General features: G+C 41.9%; 1 protein-coding gene across 2 annotated transcripts; it reads right to left on the bottom strand.

Annotated features, from left to right (window-relative positions):
* Positions 1-5,991: 5,991 nt before the first annotated feature.
* LOC103720238 (tetracycline resistance protein, class B-like) lies at positions 5,992-9,621 on the bottom strand. 2 transcript variants are annotated; one of them, XM_026809668.2, is made up of 3 exons: positions 9,219-9,613; positions 7,521-8,272; positions 5,992-6,841 (listed from the first exon to the last, which is right to left on the bottom strand). In XM_026809668.2, the coding sequence occupies exons 1-3, from the start codon at positions 9,504-9,506 to the stop codon at positions 6,319-6,321; spliced, it is 1,563 nt and encodes a 520-aa protein (XP_026665469.2). In that variant the 5' UTR covers positions 9,507-9,613; the 3' UTR covers positions 5,992-6,318. The 2 variants fall into 2 exon arrangements, with proteins under 2 accessions (XP_026665469.2, XP_038975669.1); XM_039119741.1 differs by having other exon boundaries at positions 6,673-6,827; positions 9,219-9,621.
* Positions 9,622-11,127: the final 1,506 nt, after the last annotated feature.

The raw sequence follows: 11,127 nt of genomic DNA, 5'->3' as shown, positions 1-11,127 counted from the left end.
AAGGCGGAAAGCCGAAAGCTGCGACTGACGTCGGTTTAGGGCTTATAGGGCTCTAGCGAGAAAGTCGGCAACGTTGACTCGACGACTGCCGAGTTTTTTTGTTTTTTGGTAACTCAACTGCCAAGTTTTTAAGGCTAATGTTGAACCCAACTTCGGTTGTCTAAAATGGTGCACTCGACTTAATGTCTCGGTTGGGGTCGGGTTAGGCAGCGATGGGTTGTGATACGCCTCCAAACTGGCTATAGCTTACCAAAAGATCCAACCAATCAAAATGCGCTACGGCCCCAATACGTGGCAGATCGGGAGCAGCCACTGGGCGAACTTAGCCCCATACCGTCGAGCTTGCATATCAGAAGCTCTTCACATTTAGCTACATTCTAACAGGGGGACCTAGTGATCATCGAGATCCCATGATGTGACAAGCATGATGTCGTCTGCATGCGAAGTATTCACACCTAATGTTTAGGTCGTACTTTAGCCAGTCACTTCCAGTCGACCCATGTGCCCTAATTCTCTGATGGTAGGTAAACTCCTCCACTGACTATACACAAAATGGAGGGGGCAAAGGAGGTAAAAATGTAAGAAGAACACCCTAACAAAATGAGAGACAATCTTTTTCTATTCTAGGATAACTACACTAACTTAAGCATTGGACTGTCCCTGCCAGATACACTCCGGCTAGAAAACTTCTTTGCTCTATGTTGTTTCGGGTCGGAGCATTGCCATCCACGAGAATCTCAGCCATAGTGACCGAGCGCCACTCACCTTCCCCAACCCAAGCCGAAGCAGCCGACTTTGAGCTCTCCAGCATTGTCATGCCATTCGTCGTGGTGCTTGAGGCCAATCAATTCTTAGTGACAACAGATTGGCACTAAAGGAAAGGCAGAGATTACCCAAAGAGGTTTCATCTTTTCGTCACTATAAAGTCTCAAAGGGTGCAGCCAATATCTTCTAATCCTCAGCCAAATACGTTGAAAGAATCCAGTGGCTTTTTACAAAGCCCGCGGAGGGCTCTACCCCTGCCAGAGCCATAGACGGTTCCAGTGGTGATCTATGAACAATTTCAAGTGCCCCTTCAATAAGTCCAGGCACTGACTATTGCGATCCAACACATGCAGCAGCCAGTTGCCCCCTAATAGCCATAGCAACAAGAGGCCTACAAGCAGGATCACTGTGAGGGTCTGAAGTACTCAGGTCGACACTCCCCACCTCGGAGAGGGGGCAAGTGCCTCCTAACCAACCTTCCTGTTGTTCCAACCCTGGCAAGGCTCCATGCATCTCATACAATCAGCTATGGAGACATGTGTAGGAGGACCCATCCCGATCCATTGACTCTCCCTCTTGAGAGGAGTCGGCCTCTAGCCATTTCTCCTCCCACTGACCTGATGGGGTCTCCAGGAGGGAGGCCTGCCTCGATCATAAGCTCGAAGAGATGTGCCAGTGCCTTAAAGACCTTTGTCAGCACCAGGCTAGTCAAGATCAAGATGTAGAGTTCACCATTGAACCCCCATTCTCAATGAAGATAATGGGGGAGCTGGTTCCTCCCCGTTTCAAGATGTCGCAACTGGAGACATATGATAGCACCTGAAATCTTCTAGATCATTTGGAGAGCTTCAAAGTTCTCATGATGCTCCAAGGTGCCTTTGATGCAGTGTTGTATAGAGCTTTTCTAGCTACCCTTTGCAAGACAGCTCAATTATGGTACACCGAGTGCCTCTGAGGCTGAGGAGAAGTTCAGAGATCTTTTTTGCCATCAAGCAATGAAACAATAAGCCTTACGAGACTACTCCAGCTACTTTAATGTCGCCACTCTGGAAGTATGTGACCTTAATGATTCGGTCGCATGTCTGTCTTAAGGAGCAAACTCAAGACCTCTCGATTTCTTTTTTCTTTATAAAAAAAGTTTTCGAGAGATTACGTTGAGCTACTAGCTTGGGCGGACAAATACATCAACGTCAAGGAGGCTATAGCGACTCGACGAGAGTTAGCTAGGGGTGCACCCGGCCAAAAGAAAACAACAAGTGAGCCTGAGACAACTTGAAGCCCCCACCAAAAAGACCAGGAATAAAGAGACCTCCTGCCAATCGAGAAGCCCTGCTCGGAGGTTTAGAAATATACACCCCTAAACAATCCACACTGGCAGATTCTTAAGGAGATCCACTACTGCAACTATATAAAGTGGCCATGGAACATGAAGTCTATGACTCTTAAGAAAATGACACGATACTGCTAGTTCCACCGCGATCATAGGCATGACACCGAGGATTGCTTCCAACTATAGAATGAGATTAAGGCCTTAATTCAACGAAGCTACCTCGACGCCTATGTTCAAAACCCTCGGGGTCGAGCCAATCCTAGTCGAAAGCAAACCTCTCTTGAGGCGAAGCCCAATAATCAACTGACGACCGAAGTCATTAATACCATAGTTAGCGGAACTACTGCTGGTGGAGCTAGTTCATCTGCCCGAAGAGCCTACGCGCGAGCCGCCTACATGGGGAGCTCGTCAATAAAGAGATTGAGGACAAAAGAAGGCATTTTCTTCTCGGATGCTGACAGAAAAGGAGTACAAACTCTCCATGATGATGCCATTGTAATTTCCCTTGATATTGCAAATTATGACATAAAAAGAATTCTAATAGATAATGGAGGTTTGGGAGACATCTTATTTTATGAGGCCTTTTTTAGAATGAATCTACTAGATAACAGGCTTCGGAGGATCACCTCCCTCTTGGTTGGCTTTTCTAGAGACCCAATTCCTGTGGAGGAAGTCATCACTCTTCCTGTCATAGCAAGACGACTCCCCCAGCAAACCACCGTCATAATAGATTTTCTAGTCGTCAAAGTCCCATCGGCCTATAACGCCATTCTGGGACAACCAGGCTGAAACGCCCTGCATGTCGTGGTCTCCACCTACCACCTACTGATGAAGTTCCTGACTAGAAATAGAGTAGGAGAAATCTGAGGTGACCAAGTGCTCGCTCGGGCATGCTACATGGCTACGCTTAAGGGAAAGAAGCCAAGGGAGGAGCTTCCCGTCGAAAGCTTTGATTCCCATGATAGCCAGGGATAACAATGCGGGGAGCTAGCTGAAGACCTTTATTCTGTGCCTCTTGATGTGACAGCACCAGACTGAAGAATGGAAATTGGAGCCCGTCTTGATGACGATGTCCTAGTGTAGCTCCTAGAATTCATTTGCGTTAATGTTGATGCATTTTTTTGGTCGGCCTTTGATATACCAGGTATACACTCGGAGGTTATCACCCACAGGCTAAGTGTGCACCCCACTCACCTGTTGGTATGGTAGAAGAAAAAGAGCTTCGCCCTTGAAAGGCGAAAGATGATTGAGGAGGAGGTAGAAAAGCTTCTCTGCCCTGATTTTATCCGGAAGATGGGTCAGGTTGATCAAGTTAGGGAAACAATGTAGGAAACTTTCACCTTATGTCTGAGCCAATCTGATCACCGGTAGAAAATCTTCAATCTATAAAGTCTACCCCTGTGAACTGACTTAACCCATTTGACCTATGAGACATGTAATTTTCATTTCTTAATTGTTAACCAACACACACTAACTTGTCTAACCTTGATTCTTGCAACTCCTAATGACTTATTTTCAAGATAACTAGACAACTAATAGTGAAGAAAGGATTGTTGATAATGGCTTCTTCTAATTGTAGTAGTCTTTGGGGTACTTTGCCCAGTGTATCTACACCTTATCTTTTTCAAACCCTTGTTTCAAAGGAGCTATGTTACCGGGGCACCATGGAAAGTAAATTTCGATGGGTCTATCCATATTCATACCTTTGGCGCCAGCTTTACCCTTCGATGTTGGCAAGCATGACCTTTCTTACTAGTTATATCCCTTTACTCATTAGATCAATCCTAATTGTAGATATAACCATGGTATGGAAAAGCCTAAAAGCTACTATAACTATTCAAAGCACCCCGAAGGTGCAGGTAGAGGGGAACTTTGCTAAGGTGATCACTTGGCTCAAGGGTTTTCAATCTTCAACTTATCTTTATATTAAAAATATCTCTATCCTAGTTTCCTCTTTACTAAAGTACGATGCCTCTCACGTCCTCCATAAAGGAAATCAACTAATGAAGTTCATTGCAAATGTGCTACAACATTACCTAGTTTTTTTTTTTTTTTTTTTTTTTTTTTTTTTGCTAAACCAAAAAGGAGGTAGGGGGGGAGGGACAAGCCCACCCCGCGTAGCAACCCCAACCGGGCCCCGCCCCCGCCAGGACTATGTTCGATTCGGGCAGAATGGCCGTTTGGTATAGGCCCAGCGCACCAGACCCCAGCCATATATTACTCATACCCTCCCCACCCGTGACCCCGGCTCGGTTACCCCTCTGGGCTCCGGCTCGAGAACCACGTGTGAGTACGTCACACCTGGCACCACCAAGGCTACCAGCCGACCAGTAGCACTTCTAGACCCCGTGTCCAGGCTAGGGGCATCCGGTCCCCACATTTAATCGACGCCCGCGCGTTTCGAACCTGGAACCACTTGGTTAGAAGCCGAGCTCCGTTCCAACTGAGCTACCGCCTTGGCGGCTACAACATTACCTAGTTGATCTTTTTTTTGTGTGTGTGGTAAGGATGAGCTTTTCACTATATAAGGCATCAAAGGCAAAGAATCATTGAACTTGAATTCTAGATGAACATAAAAATACTGCAAACATTGCTCTCATATTGCATTTAAAGTTCAAAATTTTAAATACCTCTTCGGTAGCATATTGCAAGTCTGGCTATTGAAAGCTTACCCAACTGCTCTGGATTACTAATCAAGTGGCTATGAGAAGGAGGGATGAAAATCAAAAGAAAATGACTTGTTTGAGATTTTTAGGTTTCTTTTGTTTAGGAATGAAATAAAAAACTGTATTATATTTTGCATCTTTTGCCCAATATGAGTTTCTATTAGTCATTCCCTTAGCCTCTTTTTTTTTTTTTTGGCAATATGACTTTCCACCTCTTGTCAAAACTTTGAATTGATTTCTTTGGTTCTCCTACTACACTTTTCAATGTTTCCATTTGGAGCTTACTGTTGGAAATGGTGTCCTAACAAAGCTATAATTTTGTAGGAGATATATTTTTGAAGGCATCAATTAAATGATTTATTTTTTTTTGGATGTAATTAGTGACATATAATGCCTATCAAGTATTAGATACTCAGATTCAACAAAACGATATATGAGAATTAGTCGATTGATTGGTCAATTGCAGGAGAACCAAGTCTCTAGTTCCTTTTCCTTATACTGTCACAGATAAGTATGAGTTTTGAGAGATTTTACCTATATCAATAATGGATAATGACCATAGGATGGTGATAACCCTTTCTCAAATATCAAACTAGAGATTCCACATCAATTTACATCTGCATTACATCACATTAATTAATTGGTTAGCATGAGAACGTGTCTATAGAAAAACAATGTTGGAAGAATTTATTGCAATACTCATTATTTAATAGTGTTTTCATTCCAGAGGTTCATGCAAAACGGACCATGATTGGAGTCTATATTGCATTATCTTATTGGCTGTTTATAACTTGCACAAAACATGCGAAATTCCCATCAAGAAATGCATTATTTGAAAGGGAGAATAACGAGTATAGGAAAATTGGGTTGATCAGAAAAAATAAAATACACCATTTGTAGTCGTTCTGACAAAATATTTTTTATAATAAATAAATGCATAGCATTGTTTATTTCTTTGTAAAATATTTTTGAAAAAAATAGTTTCTCCATGTCTGATCGAACTCTATCCATGATGGGTGATGGATAGCTAGTAATTTTCCTGAGAACGAACATATTGGGTGACAAAATAGTTTTTATACTGCCATATTGGAGATGAAGAAGTCCATTTGGCTAATTGGATGGTGAAAAATGAGCCTTGGGCTATATATATATATATGACACGAAACAAATATATTATGCCCGTACGGCTAAGAGTTCAAATTCATTTAAATCTAATCACAAATACCACAATTAGCTCATGGTCAGCCCCAATGAATCCAATACTATTTGGAATTTTTTGTGTGTCTCTATCTTTTCTTGATCAATGGTTTCTGTCTCTGAATTACAATTACAAATCTCTCAGATTATCAAACAACAATAAATTCCATCTGCATGGAATGAACTCCCATGCAAGCAGCCCATCTTCCTCCTCGAATCCTGAATCTCAGATACGTGGTTTTTAGAAGCAAGGACTAGAACAAATCATACTGATTGTTTTTGGAAGCACTGGCATGAGAATTGGATTGATCATTTGGATACCTTACCATGGGATGCGGAGTCTTTGCTTTGATTTATATGCTAACCCCTTGCATCCGATAACACCACCTCATCAGATAGCAATTTCCTCCCATCATCCTCGCCAGTCTCAAAATTTTCCTCTCCATAAACCATATCAATCACGACCGGTTTGTTTTTATACAAAGCTGGTTCAGAAAGTCGGATCTCAGAATAATCTCCTGCTCTCGGAGGATTTTCCAACTCTATATGCTGCAATTCTGATGCTATCAGAGATTCCATTCGTGCCCTCTCCCTGTCTCTAGGATAGGTGCAGTATAGAAAGGAGTAGATGGAGCAACAAAGCGACATTGGAATCGCCATTGCAATGTAAAGTGCTTTGGCTAGGGAAGTAGCATTCTCTCTGTCTGTCTCGACAGCAGCACCCTCACCTGATCCATCGGAAACTGGTTTGTAGCCATAAACGTGCTCAGCTAACAAGCCAACAACTGGAGGAGCAAATGAAGCAAGTACGGACTCAAAAGATCTATCCAAAGCATAGATACTGGTTCTTGATCTCTCAGGGACAATCTCTGCAAATATAGGACTGTTTGCACCATAAACAAAACAATAAGATAAAGAGCAGCTAGTACCGAAACAATGCTAATATTACCCTGATAATTAGAAAATTATAACATTCTAGGAGTCATGGAAATAGACTGACAACGATGTTGCAAAAATTTAGCAACAGAGCCATGCCCAGCTTACATATTAGTAATGCTTGGGAATTTGTGCGGTCTCATCCCTTCTTTATTCTTTTAAAGAACAAAAGATTGGCAATGAAGCTAATAGTAACTATGTACTGTCGATGAAGGTTTATCCCGTTCAAGAAGACCTTACAGATAATTTTTGAAAAGCATGATCTATGAGCGGGTTCATCTGGTGATAGAAATAGTTATGGTTTGGCCATACTTGCTGAAAGTTGTATGGGGAAAAAGGAACTGACTGTTAAAAAAGGAAATCATTGTTAGTGAAGAGTTCGAATTTTGTATATCAGTGAGAGACCACAAAATGTGTGCTATTTCTGATCTCTATCAGTGGTTTGGCACTTTGAAACATTCTATATGATTCATGTCTGAATCAAATGGTATTTACTGTTTCAGCCCGATCATCATGTCACTATATCCTTGGCACAATTCTGTTCTGATCTACTAATTTTGTTATAAATTTAGGAAGGAAAGCATGCAGTAAGACATGGAAGATTAGAAATAAAATAAGTAACATACTTGTTTGTAGCAGGAGCATTCCAAGAGACGCTCAATCCCATGATGAACAAGACAATGGCATGGGCAAGTCCCGTGGAAGGGTCATCAGGTAAGACCAACAACAGCACAGCTGCAAGTGGAATGAAAGAGGCAGAGCTTATCTGCGATAGAACTATCCTACCGGAGTCTGGAAAGTGTCTGGCGAGAAAATCCCCCATCTTTCCTCCAAACAGTCCTCCAAGGGACGTTGCGACCGAGAACAATGTCATGAGTAATCCAGTTCCTTCATGCGAGAATCCAATGAGCTCCAGCCACAAGGGTGCGAACGACAGCGCTGACCATGGGAATGATCCAGTGACACCTTGAGCCACTATAATCTGAAATGATGGGATTCTCATAACAGCTTTGGCTTCTTTGATGAGGTCCTTCACTTCTGCCCACACAGACTTGCGCGAAATAAGGTCATCGCTGGAGATAACATTGGAGGAGAAATGCGGGTCTACGGCAAATAGCCGGACCAAGATTCCTACAACTACACTTATTGCAGCGACTAGATGGAAAGCAATTCTCCAACCAGCAATTCCCATGATCGACGTCGATGCTAGCAGGAGAGCGAAGAAGTTGCCCATGATGGAACCAATATTACCAGTGAGTTGTAGCCATCCGAAAGCAATACCACGAGTGCTGTTATCAGTAGAGTCAGCTACAAGGGACTGGATGGCTGGTACCACCAGGGCTAGTCCAATACCATTCAAGGCTCTTGAGATTGCTACCTGCACAACAAAGATCCTATCAACTATAAGAATTATGTATCAGATCTTAGTACAATTTCCAATTTTATTGGATGTCTCCAGAGAGACCGGATATTACTACAGATTCAAAACCAGAGAAATCATAAACAGTTAAAGCATTAGATTGCTTCATTAAATGAGCATGGTCAAGAAGAAGTACATTAGAGGTAAATTTACTTAGGCCACTCCTAGATTAAGAAACAGGACCATAACAAATCATTCATGGGACACAACAGGCGTTAAAAATGAAATGCCAGATAAAGAGATTAGTTCAGTAGCTGCCTTACAATCAAAAGCAAGTGAAGCTCCATTTAATGGTACGATGTTAAGTCATTTATTTGCTGAAATCTAGACAAACATGTAGAAAACCAATTCAACCATGTTTTGAAGGTGACCCGAAGAGCATGCTTCTCCAAACTCCTACCCCATAAGTAACAAAAAGAAGAAAGATCTTCTAAACCCAAGTAATGTAGATGTTTTATTTCTCAAATAGCAGTGGTCAAAGTCACCGGAAAAGGAGTTTGTGTCTTTAAACAACAAACGGAAGCTGAGTCTTAGACAGAAATTTCAGCAGTCCAGAAGTCAAACTCCACTCATTAATAACTGTGCGTCTTCTCCAAAATCTCCGGCAGCAACTGAAACATTGTAAACTCATCAAAAGCTTCCAACCAAAAATCCCAATAACTCACCACTCGATCTCAGACCTTGCTAAAACACCGGAAAAAAGACACACACAATAAAACCCGAAAAGTCGATCAAGTTTCAATTTTTAAGCTGAGAATAAGCTCCAATTTCTCAGATCTACAAACACAAACCTAATCCAGTTAGATTCAGCTCAAAATCCAAAAAAAGAAGCGAAAATAAACCGAAACCCAATAAAACAACACGCGAAGAGTAATAAAAAGGCCGACTTTATGGAATCGCGGACCTGGAGAAAAGTGTTGGAGAGGGCGACGAGGAAGGTGGCAGCGGCCCAGAGGAAGGCGCCGAGAGCTATGACGTGGGTCCGGTTGTAGCGGACGGCCATGTAGGTGGCGAGGGGGTAGCAAGCGGCCTGGACGATGGACCGGAGGAGGGTGAGGGAACCCAGCCCCGTCGGGGAGGCGTGAAGCGCCGCCCCGACCTCCTTGTAGACTGCCGGCAGGAGCGCCTCGTCGGCCCTCTCCATGATTCCGGCGAGGTTCACCAGCACCAGCGTCCGCCGCTCCTCCCCCATCCCCAATCTCTGCTCCTTGACCTCCCTTCGAATCGATCTAGAGAGAAGGCAGCGGAGAGAAGGATCATTGGATTCGAGGTTGACCTCCGGACCGCGGGAAAAAATATCGGGAAATTAATTCCCTACCCTTCCGTGGACTCCTCTGTGACAAAAGAGTCCTTGTTGACTAAGTCTCACCCATCCGGTCCAGAGACTTTATAAACTGTAGACCTTCATTTTTATCGGGACGAATAAAAGGACCACAAAAGGACCATGACTTGTCAACCAGACGTTACGAAGTTGGATAGGTGGCCCCATCTGATTGTGGTCAATGACCATGCGTCAGTTTTGTTGGCTTTTTTAACGAATATATTATAGCCATAGACACATCCAGAGAATCAAAAAATAAAATATTCAAAAACTAAACCGAAAAATCAGTGGTTTTCATAATATAGGTTCCCCGGCATAAAAGTCCAATCCACATTACTATTAACTTCTCTATACATATATTTTTTTAGCAATCATATACAAGAGGATGAGATCTGCTGTTTGCTAAGACGTATCAAAAAACCAGTGGATGACTAATAAGAAGTTGCCCTTTAAATATATGTGAGATGTCCTTGACATCATTTTAGCATAAATCAATCTTTATCATGCAGTATGCAATTCAGCCATAGTAATTATAGTATCAAAAACCCTAACTCCTACAACTATAAAAGCCCTATTAGCATTTTTAATAACAAAACCTACTTCGCTGAAAGCACTCATTTTTTCTTTACGCACTACCATCAAAATTGATCTTAAGAGAATCAAGGATGGTAGCTCCTAAAAAAATATATCATTCTTAGGATCGTAGAATCTGCATGAGAAGAACCACAAGTTACTTTTATTGCGAAAGATCCATTTGAATAAATTACCTGGATAAACTCATGAGTATGTGTAGATGCTCTAAAATAAACCACTCTGGTACTTCAACATAGGCTTTGGAAGATACAATCATTCCTAACTAGTCTGATATGATGTGCAATATAATACATTCATTAATTATTTCCAATAGAGACCGTTCGAGAAGCTCTCCAAATGGAGAAATTGTTCACCATTCCTGCATCATCATTGAAAGTGCTTGCCATGTCTATGGAGAAGCCAATGTTTGTGCTAATTGTATTGCCAGATTGGAATCCTTGATGTAATTAGAGATCAACTAACATTTGATATAACCAACTTTTACAGAGCATTATGTTTAGGTGGTTTGTAACTTTGACCTTTTATCTCCAAAAAAAACCCGTACAATATACCTTAAAGAATTACCATTAAAGCATCTCTTATTGGCAACAATTCAATCTTGAAAAAATTTAGAAAATAGAATCTCAAGCTGATTAATAGTGCTATATAGAAGTAAGGAATAGTAAGACAACTTTTCTTCAATTCAAATTAACCAAATTCCAACTTCACAAGTCAAGAGCTCATATAGTCTGTCGTTCCTTTCTTGAAATCCACATTAACATACATAATCGTCCTGCAACAAGATGGAATCAAGATGTTTGTAAATGTGGCTCAACATCGTCATATAGCACTATCACTAGCTATAATCATGATGTTCCCATGCTCTTCAAGTGATTTGATGATGTGGTCAGGAATAAAG

This window comes from Phoenix dactylifera, unplaced genomic scaffold (genome assembly GCF_009389715.1).
Source record: "Phoenix dactylifera cultivar Barhee BC4 unplaced genomic scaffold, palm_55x_up_171113_PBpolish2nd_filt_p 000609F, whole genome shotgun sequence".
Taxonomy (NCBI): Eukaryota; Viridiplantae; Streptophyta; class Magnoliopsida; order Arecales; family Arecaceae; genus Phoenix; species Phoenix dactylifera.
This window is presented reverse-complemented; position numbering and strand designations above follow the sequence as displayed.

Excerpts from the sequence above, each read along its gene's own strand:
- LOC103720238 (XM_026809668.2), bottom strand. The coding sequence starts at position 9,506 with ATGGGGGAGGAGCGGCGGACGCTGGTGCTGGTGAACCTCGCCGGAATC. Across the intron at positions 8,273-9,218 it reads TCTCCAACACTTTTCTCCAG|GTAGCAATCTCAAGAGCCTT; the intron begins GTCCGCGATTCC and ends TTTGTTGTGCAG. Across the intron at positions 6,842-7,520 it reads AATGCTCCTGCTACAAACAA|TCCTATATTTGCAGAGATTG; the intron begins GTATGTTACTTA and ends TGGTGCAAACAG.